This window comes from Convolutriloba macropyga, chromosome 2 (assembly GCF_964194025.1).
Source record: "Convolutriloba macropyga chromosome 2, txConMacr16.3, whole genome shotgun sequence".
Taxonomy (NCBI): domain Eukaryota; kingdom Metazoa; phylum Xenacoelomorpha; order Acoela; family Convolutidae; genus Convolutriloba; species Convolutriloba macropyga.
The window spans coordinates 54,831,918-54,849,044 of record NC_134469.1 but is presented as its reverse complement, the minus strand read 5'-3'; the positions used below and the strand labels follow the sequence as shown (position 1 = coordinate 54,849,044).

The following is a 17,127-nucleotide window of genomic DNA, read 5'->3' as shown; positions in this document are numbered from 1 at the left end:
TCCAAAATAAGAATGCAAATCGATTTGGAGCAATTGAGATCTGTGCAAAAAGGAGTCCAAATGCTGTCGCAGCTTCAAAACATGCAGGTTATCAGACAAAAATGTAGAAAAAGTGAACCAAAAGGTTGACACTTGAACACTTTGCACGCGTTCTTGCATGAGGTATCTGGTTAAGAGGTGACATGTCGTCAATTATCGATAAATCTTTGCCATAAGGAGCTCCAAATTGAAGTTAAGAATTTTAAGTATACGTTAAGAAAAACACAGAGGTGAAAATTTCGGTGGGGTGATGACTGTCTAGAGAAAGGCAACTAGGAATGATGTATTGTCTCACAGAATGATTATATTTAACTGACTGTTTGAATGGTCTCTTCCGCTAATCGACCACTGGTGGCCGAAACGCGTCTCATTGCGGCCAAGGCTGCAGACGCAGAAGATGATCCAAGGCTTCGCTTAAAGCAACCAACGTCAATCAAATTATTTGTTAAAAAATTTGAAGAAAAATGTTGGCCCGTAGTTTTTGAAATGAAGGATCGAGTAATGATAGGCGACTTTTAAACAAGAGAACTTGAGAAATCAAAAGATCTTCTAGCAACCCTTAATGTACACATTCATATGTCCTGAATATTGAGCTCAGTAACGAGAGACATGACCTTAAGCTATGCAAAATTTTAGGCCATGACATCAAAAACGCCTCCGCTGGCAGTCTTCAAAAATAATGCTTTCTAAGTAAAACCAAATAAATATCTAAAGCAGACAACTAAAAGTTAATCGCAAAATGAACTCTTTTATTGGATTATTTAGGGGAAAAAATACGTTTAAGCAGCACTTTATGCAACAGAAATGCCTGATAACTTTGGACGGGGCCGATCGCTAATCCAGGACAAATTAGTCTCAACTTCGGCTAATCTAAGGTCTTAAAACTACGTTTTTCTCAAAGGATTATTATGAGGGTGCTAATGTCCTACAAACAGTTCAAAAAATAACATTCGATACAAAGTTCAACTCATCAGAAAAATGCCTTCAAAATATGAATAAAAAAGAATTCAATCTAACCAAAACAATAATCACACAATTCAAATCACACCAGCCGACAAATTTGAAATAGAACAAGGAGGCTCGTTAATGTGCGTTCGCATATGATGTTCCGACCCGCGCTAATCTACACTTTTGACTTAACTGTCTTTTGACTTAAATTTTTGGCAAAGAGATAAACAAAAATAAATGTTTGAGTTTAAAAAATCGTTACACAACCAAACTAATAATTGAATTAAGTAATTCCATGCCTCATTAAAAGGAAATCTGCCATTATTAAAAAGACTACGAGAAAAAACAACAACAACAACAACAAAAAAGCAAAAACGAAAATTGCATGACAAACTAAAAATCAAACTTAAAATTAAAAGCACCTAGTATCAACGTCAAATTACAATCAGACAAAACCCTAGCTACACAAAATTAGATTTTCCTAACTACGCTGCAGATAGTATTTTTCCTTAATAAGACCAGGTAACAAGTCGACAAACAGAAGAAATAAAGAGGCGATATTCAAAAATCAATTAACATTTTTCAAACCCAATAATTTCAAAAGTCTTAAAAATCATTAGCTTTCAACGAAATGATTCTTGTTAAACTTACTAAAAAGTCATAATGAAACCAGTAGTACCTGACTTTGGTTAGACTAAGCCATCGGAATGGACTAAAGAAGCAGAAAAACTCAAAAAAATACGAACAGCAACAAACATTGCGAAAACAAATTATTGGTGCCATTAAAACAATTCGCTAATGTCTGAAAATTATGTACTTCTATTCCAATTTCTAATTATACCAACTCAGCTAAAATTATACTGAATGAATAAATAAGTTCAATTGGGCCATATTTAAAAAATCATTTGGATCTGTTATTACGCGATTGTGCTAATGGAAGAGAAGAAACACAAATACAGCACTCAATAACTTTTTTTGAAAACGCATATTGTCCAACAAACAAAACATCAATTACGTCATAAGATCAGTAACCATGTTAATTTTTAAAAAACAAGTAATTGTATGGGACCTCTCAATGTTGAAAAAAAGTTACAAGTTGACGAAATCTTGAAAATGTATAATATCATAAACTTCAAAACTATTCTCTACAAAGTAACTGCTTCAGGTATCATAATTCAATCGATCCTTAATCAAAAGCTTATGAGACTGGTCAACAGTTTACGACTACCTAAAGAATAAAAAACACAGGCAAAAAGAGCAAATTCAAAAAAAATGAGCAAAAATTTTCAAGGCTATTAAGGAATAAATTTTTCATTAGAAACTTTTCTACTTTCATTTAATTTTTTAACAGCAATGGGATACTCTTTTTAACAATTTGACTCCAATGAATCAACAAACATGAACAAATACGTTAAAGCCACGAAATTTTTGAGAAAACCCGTATTATGAACGCAATTAAATTCAATGGCTTTCAACGAAAGCTAAAAAATACGCTATGTTAAGCCTCAAGGAGACAAAAAGGATGTTTTCATTCATAAGTCATCAAAAAAACATTACAATAAAACATTGACTATGAAAATCAACAGAAACAGGCAAAATGAAAATAATAAGTAGAAAAGTGCAAGAAAGTGTCGAAACCATTTAAAGCATAAGCTTTTCTCTTAAAACTATATGAATGATCCACTTAACGTCTTCTCTTATTCAATGCAAAAATCAATAATAGGATAATGTGGTAAAAGGAACCAAAATTATGAGAAAAATATCCAAAAATTAAAAAAAAATAGGGAAAACTTGTGCATCGAAGTCATAACACCAATAGTTAGCAGATAAAACCGCTAAATAGATCAATTTTGATCACGTAGAAAGTAATGGGGTCTGGTCATTACTGAGACTGACTTACAGTTCAAGAAAATAAGTTTAGGATCGGTTAATGTTTAAAAAAATTCCCCGAAAAATCATTTATAAAGTCTTAACAGCTATTAAATTCAATAGCTTTGAACAAAAGTCAATAAATACGCTCAGTTTTGCTTTGATTGGAGGACAAAGATATAGGTGATCAATAATACATCACAATACGTCTTATGGCTATGGAAGCAACAACGAATACGGGCAAAACCAAAATTTCAATAGAAGTGCGAGAAGAAAGTCTCGAAGAAATTTAAACCACAAGCTTTCCTGTGAAAACTTTAAACCTGATCCATTTGACGTCTACTCTAATAGTATGGGAGATATCAGTATCAGGATAATGTGAAAAGATTTCAAGAAGAAACAATATTGAGAAAATATCCAATTTTTTTTTAATTTTGATGTCTTGTGGCATTGAAGTCATATAAAAAATAGTTAGAAGATAGAACCACTAACCAGAATAATTTTGGTTGCAGTAGAAAGGATGGGGGTCCTTTCATTACTGAGACTGACTTACTGTTCACGAAAAGAAAATTAGGATCGGTTAATGTTAAAAAAATTCTCTAAAAATCATTTTTAAAGTCTTGACAGCCGATAGCTGCCCACTCAAAGCTCTAGATATGTTCAATTATTGCTCATTACTAAACTTATTGCACTTATAGTCAAAGAGTCTATGGCATAGGACTCCAAAAAATTAGAGAAACCTCAAAAAGAAATCCAAAATTTCATTTAAAATTACGAAAACTATGAGTCGAAGCCCCCAAAAAAAAAAAACACGAGCGATTCCTTGAAAACTATTTTTTGTTCATTGGGCTTCATTAGACTGTAAATCAGGTTTCTCATTAACGGAACCTCGGTATGAGAAGTGACTAGTCTATAGGTGACTTAAGAAAACAAAAAAGATATGAAAAATTTCTTAAAGAGCTCGCAAATATAATTAGAATTTTTTTGATAGTTAACTTCCCTATGAGACCATAACTAGACTTTTTATCGCCTTTCGTCTATTAGGAACTCAAAATCTGATTGATTTTGTGGCATGCAATTAAATTTTGAATTAATATTTTTATTAAGATTTTAATTTGAAGAAAAATTTCACTAAATGTGAGCAAAATCATGCTAATTATCCCGTTTTCACACAAAACTTCAATCCTCGATAACTCCTCAAAATAACTAATTTAGAAAAAATCGTTTTTGTTTCGAATTCTACGCTGGACGAGCTTTTTAATGATACCACTTACATTTCTCTACGATGAATATATCGATCGGCCAAAATTGACTGAACAAAGAAAAAACCCATTTGAGTATATAGTTCCTCCCCCCCCCCCCCCCAAGTGGGGTCGGAACAACAAGAAAAGCCCATAATTTTTAAAACTTTAAATTCCAAAATGCACGAAACGTGTTCCTCGGTACAGAATTTTAAATCTCTTTACTTTCCCATCCGACATACACAAAATCAGTTATCCTTCAGACTAAGCATAACATGGAGGAGCCTATAATAGGCGAAATAAACCTACCAGAACTCAAAAAATTCTGGAGCATTCATCTAAATTCGTAACCAATTGGTTTTGACAATATCAATACTAAACAGTGGCCACCTTTTGGAAAAATGCCCACATACTGAGAGCGATGTTGAAACGACCGACATTTTTGTAAGTGCCACAGCTAATTTAAGTCTTAAAACACAACCAACTAACGTCGGAAGAATTGATCCCGAACGACCAATGGAAGCTGGAATCTATTGCAGCCTGCTTTTGTCGGGAGAGGGGGGGGTAAAAATTTTACTAAGCTTCAAATGAGCTAATAGCAACAAGCTTTACTTCGGAGTGAGAGCAATAGAGATCACTCAAAATGAAGAATGAAAGCGTAAAAAAGTCACTTGAGAAGTCAAAGAATGTTCTAGAAGAAAAGCGCAAAATGACCAAGCGAAAAACTTCCTTCAAGAGCAACTAATAAACAATAAAAAATAATATTTTACTAACAAGAAGATAGTAGATACTGATATAACCGCAAATAGTGAAATGCCGTCGCTGTTGTTAAACTGCTGAAACATGTGAGGGAGAAATTTAGATAACGCAAAACCAAAAATTCTAAAGCGTCAAATTTACCAGAAAAGTCAAAACGATCAAGCAAATATTTTACCTAAAAAGATCAACAAGTTTACGAGAAATACCTTGCATATTGACAAAAAACAGCCACCATTGACTTCGATAACCCTGGTTAGGATTGAAAACATACCCGGCAGGTTGCCGGAAAATAGCCGCCGTTGATTCCCATAACTCTATTGGGATTGAAAGAAAAGAAAATAACAACAAAAGTAGATTTTTGTATAAAAATATTTTTAAGTGTGATTTATTTTGATGTCATTTCGTAATTGAACATACTCCATTCTCTCAGTGAGAGGCTACAGGGTCTAGTATCAATACCAATAAGCATTATAGATAGTTACTAAAACTTATGAGAACAAAGTTCAAGAACCGGTTATCTAAAAATGGGCTTTATGGGTTTATCCCGTTTCTATTTCTGACTTTGAAAATCTGGCTTTAAAAATCTCATTGGCTCACAGATCGATAGGCTATTTTAAGAAAAAATTTAAAACTTCAAACAATATAAAATGTTGAAAGCCATTCAATTGCCTCCTAGAAACAATTTAATAACATATTATCAAACCCTGGATGAGGTTACCTGGCTACTGAGGCAAGAAAAAAATATAAAATACAAATGCTTTGAAAAAACTTGAAAAAGGTAAAAAAAATTGCAAATTTTATCAAAAAACTTCTAAAAGTCGAGAGGTTAAATTGTTGAAATCAAATCCAATGAAACTAAAATCATAAAGTAATTTTTTATCAGAATGTGGAACATGCTTTTTCGCACTTGAGAATGGACAAATATCAAAAACTGACAAAAACTTTAGGAAGTCTTAAAAAATAGCAGATTTTATCAAAAAAATGCTAAAATTCCATACATTAAAACGTTAAAAACAATTCCATTGTTACTAAAAACTATGCAGTGCCCTTTTAACAAAGCTCAAAGGAGGTTGCCTGCTCCCTGAAGCTGGAAAAACTGAAATGAACATTTTCAAAAACCTGAAAAAATGCGAATTTTGTCAAAATTGCTAAAATTTGTGATACTCAAAAGTTGAAACCTATTCCATGGCAACTAAAAACTTTTCATAACTTATTATCCAACCCCTAAGAGGGTTTTCTGGTCCCTGGGATTGAAACAACTTGAATAATGACAATAAATGTCAAAAAATATGAAAAAATTGCACGTTTTGTCAAAAATGCTAAAATTTATGAAGACAAAAAGTTGAAACCCATTCCATTATCATTAGAAACTATGCAGTAATCTATCATCAAACCCTTTATCAAACCCTAAGGAGGTTTCTTGGTACCTAGGGCTTAAAAAACTCAAAAAATGACAAACATTGTCAAAAAACCTGAAAAAATTGCAAAAATTATCATTTTGCGTGTTTGTGTTTGTAGTACCAAAACATATAGCTCATAAAATGGTCATAACAAGCAATTTTGTCTCGCAAAAGGCCTTCATCAGCTTTTAAAAACTTCAACCTAAGACTAATAAAAACAAAAAATACCAAAAACATGAAAAATTGAACCATTGAGCCAAAAAACTAAAAATGACCACCTTAAATTAAGGCCATCCCAGCAGCTGCACCACTATAAGCACTTGAAGGACTACTAAAGCCCACTTTGGGCCTCTAATGAAACTTAATGCCCGCTGGGCTTTACCTGTTTATCCTTTTTTGAAAGATCAAAGTCATTGAAAATTGTGTGAACACATCTTAAAAAAAACACAGCGCACAAATACAATTCAAATGCTTTGAATTGTAAAAAATAGGAGCGCTATAATAGCCGGCTGAGATGAGGGCAGCTATTAATAACAGAAAAGTGATGTAAAAAAGTGCAAACCATTTTGATATCACTTCAATGTTAGACATATTCTTGCTTCCCAGTGAGAGGATACAGGGGCGAATATCAATAGCAAAAAGCATTAGAGAGGGTGGTAAGACTTACAGGAACAAAGTTTAAGTAGCGGGCATCTAAAATTGAGCTTCATGGGTTTATCCAGTTTCAACTTTTAGTTTCGCTTTCAAGACTCCGTTTATTTTATATTGCTTAGCTGAGCTACTGTTGCTTAAAGGCACTGAGCAGTATGAATGAAGAATAAAACTAGCCTTGAGAAGTCAAGATTTGATGGAAAATCTCGAAAAAGCCGCAAAATGAGGTAAAGCGAAACTAATTTTTAAAAAGAACAAAGCCGGAAGACTCCGGAACCGCCGAAGTAAAACTGAACTTATATGATAGCCAAACACTAATTGATAGAACTATAACTTCATTTATCCACTCTAATTTAAAACAGGTGAAGGAAATAGATTATCAGGAAAAAGAAATTATGGAAATTATCTTTGTTGGAAAAGCATTTTTTTGGAAAGCATTATAGCTAATAGATTGTGAGGTATGATTTCATTGTGTTCAATAAATGACGGGAAATACAATCAAGAATACATCTCCAAGGAGAAAAACCGAGAAAAGGAATTCAAGAACAAAATCTAGAAACCATTTGAAAATTTTAACATTTAGTACAGTATTTATACTGTTTTAAATACACTCTAATATTATCGATAAAGACGCTCCACCAACACACCTCTTCGAGATGAAAAATAGGAGCGCAAAAATAGCCTATCAGATGAGGGCGGCTATTAATAATTGCTTCAAACTTCGCTCGAGAGCAATTAAAAAGTTAATGGCTTTTCCCTTGTGGAAACATACACTCAAAAACATAGAATGTTCGCTTTCATAATGTCAATTATTATCAAATTGAACTTAACAAAATTGCACTGAAAAAGCATCTTTTCGCTGAAGTTTTGGTTGTTTTGTTGGAATAATAGTTCATATTTTTCTTAATTGAATAACAGTTTAAAAAATCTTTAAATGCAGAAACGATAAATGAAAAGGAAACAAGGGGGCTCGGTAATGTGCGTTCGCACATAAAGTGCCGACCCCGCTCATCTACATTTCTCACTTAATTGTCTACCAAATGAGGAAGATCAAATCGTTCAACAAAATACCAAAGGAATAGAACAATCTACCTTAGAGGGCCGATCAGACCTGTCATTAATATGACTACAAGAAAAGACGGCGATAAAATCAAATAATTGAAAATATTAAATACGACAAAAACTCGTCCATTTTTTTTAACCCATTTGTATCCAAATCAAAATGGCATCAGATATAACATCTACAAAAAAGATTAACCTGTACTTCATTACAAAAAAATATGGCACTTTTCCTCAATGCGACTTGGTAGCAAGTCGACAAGAAATTAGCAAAAGAGAAGTTAAATAAAACTTTGCTTTTTTTGAAAAGATTTAATGTCAAACTGATAAGAATCAATATGCAACAACTAAAATCATTGGGAGATTCAATTAATCGTCCATAGAGAGTGATTGAGAACTTTAAAATTATCCAGGATATGTAGTCCAACTACAAAAAGAACGACAGAAACAGGAAGAAAAAACTCAAAATTTGCACAAAAACGGTATCAAAGGCAATTAAACATTAAGCTGTTCATGAAGAACATTAACAATTGTTGATTGTGTTTAAATCAAATGGCGCACACGACCACCCATTATTGCGATACCTTGAAAAGAAAACAAAAACCTAAAAAAATAATCGAATACGCAAAAATCACTAATACTTTATGAAAACTCATTGTACCAAGAAAAGACCATTTGAGGAAAACAAAACCGGTTTCATGAGCAAATTTCAGTTCAATAGATAAGAGAGGCGACTTGTCTATAGAGATACTGAGCTATAAATTAACAGAAATAAGATAAGAAAAGCTCTGAAACCCATTGTCTTTTTTAAATGTTTTCAAAACTCATGGCTAACATAAGCTCTTGATTAAAAGAGTAGACAGTTCATTTTACAACTTCTTCGAAAGCTAATTGCGCCTGTTATTAGTGAGACTAAATCATAAGACTACAAAAAACATTAAATACAATCGGGACTAAAAAATTTCAAACAATTTTACGGAACCACAGTGTTGAGGCCATTAACTTAAAAAATATTAACCGCGGGAAAATTAAATCTTCACTTGCGTCCGTTTTGAACGTCATAAATTCTTTCTTGTAAAACAACTATCTCAAAATGACTATCCGAAAAAGACAATCTTAAAACGACTAAAACTCACAAATTTCCTCTGAAACAAATTGTCTAATCTCTGACTCAGTGAAAACGTTTAACCAACAGAAAAATTATTGTTTGGTTAAACAGAACAAAACCGACTAAACATCAGAAGATTACTCTCGAACGACTAGTGGGAGCTCTAATCAATTGCAGCCTGCTTCAGTCGGGGGGGGCTTAAATTGGACTAAATTCAATAAAGGGGTTCAAATAACCACATTAGAGGTTAACATATACCAACAGTAAAATTTAAAGTGAAAAATGGCACCAGTTTCGGCGAACTTTTCAGTAGACTGTTAGTACTAAATTGCCGCCAATTGAGTCCGGCTGCTTGAAATTGTGATTGAAAGAAAATTTTAGATCACGCGAAACGCAAAAAGTCAAGTCACTCGAAAAGTCAAAACCGTCAAGCGAAAAGTTTGCATAAAAAAAGACACACACGTTTACAATAATTGCTATGAGCTTCGTTCAAGAGCAATTAAAAATTTAACGAACTCTCAAAAATGATGCTAAGTTAAGAAAATGATACGAAATCTAAAATACTAAAAAAAAAAATACAAAAATCAGAACAAAAATGGATAAGTTGAAAATTTTTTTTTAAAAAAATTAATTTGAAAGTCAAACATACAGGCAAAATTTTAAAAAAACTTCTAACTTCTGCAAGAGAACGGTGTCGCAGCCCTTTAAACCATAGGCTATGAAAACAATAAACATAATTCATTAAAAAAATTTGCAACGCTTTTTTCAGTTAGACTGTTAAGAAATGTTATAACAATTAACACAAAAAAAACAGTATAAAAGAGCCAACTATGAAGGAAAATTAAAGTTTTGTATGATAACAAAATAGCCCACAAAGATTAGTTTGTATCTTATATGAAAGAAAGTTTGACCTGTATTTACTGAGGATAAACTGAAAGTTGACAGAAATAGGATAAAAAATTGACAAGCAGAAAAAATCACTGAAATTTTATTGAAACAATTATATTCAATCTCATAAGAGACATTAGATAACAACCGAATGCATTGTAGAGGTTCACTTAAAACTCTTGAAGAAACCATTTGGATCTTTGATTGGTTCAAATTAGTTATCAGACTACAAGAATTCAGTTAAAATTTACTAAAACTCTCCATAAAAGCCATTAAAACCATTAGGTTCTCTGAAAACATACGATATCTACATCTGGTCTCATTTTTACGTAAATGGGAGCTGTCGTTAATGGAGCTTTGAATTGGAAATTTTGTCAGTAATCAACATTGAAATTAAAAGCAAAACATTTTTGAAAAAAGGCGGCACCGATATAAAAATCAAAAAAATTTCTGATTGTAAGATTCCATGATGTCATAGAAACTATCCCTGATTTTGGCGAACGTCCAATACATCACCTAAGTGTTTCAAATACTTGCGAATTAGAGCAATTGTTGAGTAAATATTTCAAAAGTTGCGAATTAGAGCAATTGTTAAGTGAAATATTTTAAAAGTTGAACAACTCGAAGTTAACTTTTAAATAAGATCACTTGATGCTCGCCGAAGCTAAAATTTGAAAGCATTGTTCGAAACGGCGAAATTTTCAAATTGTCTAACACGACTAAAATATGAAGCCAAAGTCAACGTTTAATCCTGTTCAACTTTTTCGGTTAAAATATCACGTTTCTGCTATCGCAAAATATTTTAAAATACTTATTTTAAGTCTACCTTGTCTTTTGTATCTGCAACGGTTCTTAATAATTGAAGAAAAAACACGTTAATTTTTCTTGACATTACTTAATTTTTGTAAAAATTCTGGAAAATCGAAAAGTTCAACATATTACAAAAACAAGCCCTCTACTGGCCTGAACTTGAATCACAACAAAATCCGAAAATGAAAAAAGTAGATGCATTGGATGATAAAATGGCTGAAAATCCTGACAAACAGTGAACTATTCTGCTAAATAGTGAAAAGCAACTCTTTTGCAGCAACTCTAAGAGTGAATTAATGACCTATGGGCTTTACCTGTTTACTTCGCTTTGAGATTAAAGAGTTTTAATCATGCTTAAAACAAACATCCCAATGTGAAAAACAGCCGGCAAATTTTCGGAAATTAGCGGCCGTTGACGCGCTTGATGCACATCGGGTTTGCAACAGAAAAAGATAGAAATTGACCGAAATTTTTTGTTTTCTTTTCAGTTCAAAAAGTGTTCTAATTTGGCGTGCTGTTTCAATGGAGTTCCAAAACTACTCTTAATTCAGCTTCTAAACTGAAAGCTATTAAGCTTAATACAAATGTCAGCTAGCAACCACTCTAACAAATTTGATAACCAAATGCTCTCCGACTTAATAAACGGGATTTATAGGTTCATACCGTTTCTTTTGAGTTTGCTCTTATGAAATTGGCCGTATTCACTACATTGCGCAATTCAATGCGTGAAAAAAATTAAAATCCCTTCAGTTGAAACAGTGAATGAGGAAAGTCAAACCGTGACTGATGTAAAACGAAAAACGTGGAAGTCATGCCACAATTCAAATAATTTTTATTGACTAAACAGAAAAAAAAACTAGACCTATAATGCACTGCTGAATGGATAGGGAAACTCATTTGAAAAGATCAGATAAAAAATCGAAAATCGGTGAAAATCATTCTCAAGATGCCGCATATGAACAAAAAAACCAATAGCGAGAAAGCGAATTTTTGTGTAAACACCGTTTTGTCACTCTACATCTAAATTACAGCAATAAAAATTCACGCCGCAAATCACTCGCTTTTTCGCTTGACTTCCTGTTTTGGCGCGACCAAAATTACTTCAATTTGACTTCAAAAACCGTGAATGTGTGTGAAGAGATCTTAAAAAAAACTGCCCCAATACAATTCAAATTCTTTGAATTGTAAATAGGAGAGCGCCGAAATAAAAGCCGTTAAGAGGCTGACGGCGGTTATTAATGAGAAAACACCAAAAACCTACATTGTCTAATAGTGTTTACAAAAGTTTTGAAAATTCAGAAAAATCTTTTCGCGTGTCGTGGATAGGTACGAGGTGGGGGTGGTTGTATGCTTAGAACTTCAATATTTTGTTTCAATTGGTCTCGAACTGTACTTTGATGGGTGCTTCTGAGCGCATGTCTGTATTCTTTAACTCAATTCGGGTTTGTTTCTGCTGTATTTTCACAGGGCCAAATTAAGTGTTATTCAGATCGCCGTATCATGGGACGACAACCACCAACTCAAATTATTGTTCCAACCCATTCATGGGGGGAGGAACTATATACTCAAATGAGTTTTCTTGTTCAGTCAATTTTGGACGATCGATATATTCACCCTAGAGTTGAGACTGCTATCATAAGAGACATTAGATAACAACCGAATGCATTGTAGAGGTTCACTTAAAACTCTTGAAGAAACCATTTGGATCTTTGATTGGTTCAAATTAGTTATCAGACTACAAGAATTCAGTTAAAATTTACTAAAACTCTCCATAAAAGCCATTAAAACCATTAGGTTCTCTGAAAACATACGATATCTACATCTGGTCTCATTTTTACGTAAATGGGAGCTGTCGTTAATGGAGCTTTGAATTGGAAATTTTGTCAGTAATCAACATTGAAATTAAAAGCAAAACATTTTTGAAAAAAGGCGGCACCGATATAAAAATCAAAAAAATTTCTGATTGTAAGATTCCATGATGTCATAGAAACTATCCCTGATTTTGGCGAACGTCCAATACATCACCTAAGTGTTTCAAATACTTGCGAATTAGAGCAATTGTTGAGTAAATATTTCAAAAGTTGCGAATTAGAGCAATTGTTAAGTGAAATATTTTAAAAGTTGAACAACTCGAAGTTAACTTTTAAATAAGATCACTTGATGCTCGCCGAAGCTAAAATTTGAAAGCATTGTTCGAAACGGCGAAATTTTCAAATTGTCTAACACGACTAAAATATGAAGCCAAAGTCAACGTTTAATCCTGTTCAACTTTTTCGGTTAAAATATCACGTTTCTGCTATCGCAAAATATTTTAAAATACTTATTTTAAGTCTACCTTGTCTTTTGTATCTGCAACGGTTCTTAATAATTGAAGAAAAAACACGTTAATTTTTCTTGACATTACTTAATTTTTGTAAAAATTCTGGAAAATCGAAAAGTTCAACATATTACAAAAACAAGCCCTCTACTGGCCTGAACTTGAATCACAACAAAATCCGAAAATGAAAAAAAGTAGATGCATTGGATGATAAAATGGCTGAAAATCCTGACAAACAGTGAACTATTCTGCTAAATAGTGAAAAGCAACTCTTTTGCAGCAACTCTAAGAGTGAATTAATGACCTATGGGCTTTACCTGTTTACTTCGCTTTGAGATTAAAGAGTTTTAATCATGCTTAAAACAAACATCCCAATGTGAAAAACAGCCGGCAAATTTTCGGAAATTAGCGGCCGTTGACGCGCTTGATGCACATCGGGTTTGCAACAGAAAAAGATAGAAATTGACCGAAATTTTTTGTTTTCTTTTCAGTTCAAAAAGTGTTCTAAGTTGGCGTGCTGTTTCAATGGAGTTCCAAAATTACTCTTAATTCAGCTTCTAAACTGAAAGCTATTAAGCTTAATACAAATGTCAGCTAGCAACCACTCTAACAAATTTGATAACCAAATGCTCTCCGACTTAATAAACGGGATTTATAGGTTCATACCGTTTCTTTTGAGTTTGCTCTTATGAAATTGGCCGTATTCACTACATTGCGCAATTCAATGCGTGAAAAAATTAAAAATCCCTTCAGTTGAAACAGTGAATGAGGAAAGTCAAACCGTGACTGATGTAAAACGAAAAACGTGGAAGTCATGCCACAATTCAAATAATTTTTATTGACTAAACAGAAAAAAAACTAGACCTATAATGCACTGCTGAATGGATAGGGAAACTCATTTGAAAAGATCAGATAAAAAATCGAAAATCGGTGAAAATCATTCTCAAGATGCCGCATATGAACAAAAAAAACCAATAGCGAGAAAGTGAATTTTTGTGTAAACACCGTTTTGTCACTCTACATCTAAATTACAGCAATAAAAATTCACGCCGCAAATCACTCGCTTTTTCGCTTGACTTCCTGTTTTGGCGCGACCAAAATTACTTCAATTTGACTTCAAAAACCGTGAATGTGTGTGAAGAGATCTTAAAAAAAACTGCCCCAATACAATTCAAATTCTTTGAATTGTAAATAGGAGAGCGCCGAAATAAAAGCCGTTAAGAGGCTGACGGCGGTTATTAATGAGAAAACACCAAAAACCTACATTGTCTAATAGTGTTTACAAAAGTTTTGAAAATTCAGAAAAATCTTTTCGCGTGTCGTGGATAGGTACGAGGTGGGGGTGGTTGTATGCTTAGAACTTCAATATTTTGTTTCAATTGGTCTCGAACTGTACTTTGATGGGTGCTTCTGAGCGCATGTCTGTATTCTTTAACTCAATTCGGGTTTGTTTCTGCTGTATTTTCACAGGGCCAAATTAAGTGTTATTCAGATCGCCGTATCATGGGACGACAACCACCAACTCAAATTATTGTTCCAACCCATTCATGGGGGGAGGAACTATATACTCAAATGAGTTTTCTTGTTCAGTCAATTTTGGACGATCGATATATTCACCCTAGAGTTGAGACTGCTATCATTAGAAAGCTCATCCAGCGTAGAGTATGGAATTTAAAAGATTTTTCGATTTTCCTTTTTACCGGGAGTTGTCGGGGTTTAAATTTTTGCGAATAGTAGTCGGAATACGGTAGCTTTTATTCACATTTTCCGTGTCCTGGCCGAATTTTTGTCAATTGCGTAAAATTTGTTAAAATGGTTAACAACAATGGTATTGGATTTACTTTTAAGGCTAGAGGAGGCTTGTTGATTGGTATTTATCGGAATCTTAGTATAATTTTATCTGATTTTTTGAAGTTCAGACTTTTTAATTAAATATGGCTCCAAATACGCTTCTTTTATATCGCTTTGTTTGAATATGACGGAAGTACACCTTATATCTGCTGTTACAACCTTTGAAAACTTTTGCGGGTTTTTCGAAAATATCATTTAAAAAAAGACGAAAACCATCATTTATTTTGGTTTGAAGTATTTGGTGGACCTATGTAATGCTTTCAGTTGTTATCTTATGCCTTTTAGGACTTTGAATAAATCGGTTTTGAGAAAATGTCAGTGAAGTTTTAAAGTTTGTTGATTTTTTCCCTAGGTCTATCCACATGTAGCTTAGTCTCAATATGTACAGGGAAGAACATATTCCAAGTAACGTGAAAAAAACTTCTTCATAATGTTTTCATGTATAACTAATGGATTCTTACTAGGAAAGTTCATAACAGTTTTGCAATTTTCGCCTATATTTGAGGCCATACTTTCAAGTTTTCCCTATTCAAGTTTTCACATTGATGATAATTCAAAATGGCATTGAAGGAATGCGCAACAAACTTAAAGCATTCAGTGAATAGCTTACAATTTTAGCGGCTGCAAAACCGTTCTCTCGCAAAATTTACCGTTTTTGCCTAATTATCGTTCTTTTGTTCTCGTAGGGTATATTCTTAACAACTAAGAGCCTTAATTCCTTCGATGGACGCTTAAATGAATCTATTTACCAATTTCAGTTTATAGCTATCGGTTTTATCGACGCCAACTAATTTTAAAGAAAATATTGTTTACTTCTAAAATTTTGTTGTCATTGTCGTGAACAAGTAACTTAGTCTCATTATTGACAGAGCTCATCAACTTTCTTTTCGTCAAAACAAAATTTGTGCTCTTGTTTATGTTTTGGCTGACGTCTTTAGAGCTTAGAAATGTTTTCATAAGAAATTAGCACGTTTCTGATACTGATCAATTTTTGTCGTTCTTTTTGCCTATTTTTAAAAAGAACTTTGTCAAGTAACCCATTTAAAATCAGAAGAAACGCAAGCGGAGAAATCAAATGTCTTAAGTCAATTTCAAATTTGGATGGTTTTCAATGTCTTATGGTGTTAATGATTGAACACTGTCTTCAATAAAATGCTTGTGAAATTTTGAATTCTGTTTGAAACATTGGATGTTTTTGTCGTCTTATGATTCGGTCTCACTAATAAAAATCTGAACTAGTTTTCTGGGCAGTTTTAAGTTAAGCTGTTTTTGTTGTAAGTTGAATACTTATGGTTTATTTTGAGTTTTTGAAAAAAATTGTTTCAAAAAAATCAGAGGATTTTTGATCTTTGTTATTTTTCTTACTTCCGTCAATTTTACAACATGGTCTTTGTAATGGAAGGTCGCATCCACTTTCTAGTGAACCGAGATCCAATCTTCATAATGGTTTTATTTTCAATTAAGGTTTTTCTTTGGCTTAGATACTATGCATTTTCAACGGAGAAGTACCCAACCATTTGACCCATTCTTACATCACTAACAAATGTGCAATTAAAGATATTTAATGCTTTCCATGAATAGCTTATGTTTCAAACATTTCGACACCTTTTTCTTGTTACATTTAATTGATTTCTCTTTTCGTTTTTCATTCTCTTTGTTGTCGTCTAACATAATATGGATAATGACAGCTATTAATTGCTTCCTGTGATGTATAAACTAACCTCGTTAATGTGAGCCGAGTTGATACGTATTGGTCTTAATCAATTTGAAATTGGTTGTTTTCAAGTAGCGCAAAGTTGTGAGTTTTTCAACTTCGCGCCTTTTGCTCTTCGTAGTCGACCTGTTACATTATGGACGGCCTGTTACATTGAGTCGCATTATTAACGGGTCTCATATCTTACCTCCTAATGAAGCACAGGTTATTTTGTTTACTTCAGGTTTCATCTGATTGCATTTTTAAATATAGACATCGAGTTTTGGTCGTAGACAATTAAATCAAAAAGTGGAGCGGGGTCGGCACATTACGTGCGAACGCACATTACCGATCCTCCTTGTTCTAATGTATGAACAAATTCTATTAATCACCGTGGATCTGTAGAAAAACCACAATTAAAGCAGTCGTTGCCTCGCCGTCGCTTAGTAGCTGCTACTGATCAAAGTCGTCCATTTATTATTATTATTATGGCT

At 33.2% G+C, this 17,127-nt stretch overlaps 1 protein-coding gene across 3 annotated transcripts in view; it reads right to left on the bottom strand.

Annotated features, from left to right (window-relative positions):
- LOC142334506 (WD repeat-containing protein 13-like) overlaps nucleotides 1–17,127 on the bottom strand; it is a 224,384-nt gene that overhangs the window by 13,535 nt on the left and 193,722 nt on the right. Inside the window, exon 5 of one of the 3 annotated variants that reach the window (XM_075382596.1) lies at nucleotides 357–452. The exons of the other annotated variants lie outside the window; for them this stretch is intronic. Within the exon in view, the coding sequence (XP_075238711.1) occupies nucleotides 357–452 (96 nt within the window). The remainder of the gene's footprint in view (nucleotides 1–356; nucleotides 453–17,127) is intronic. 3 annotated transcript variants of the gene reach the window in all.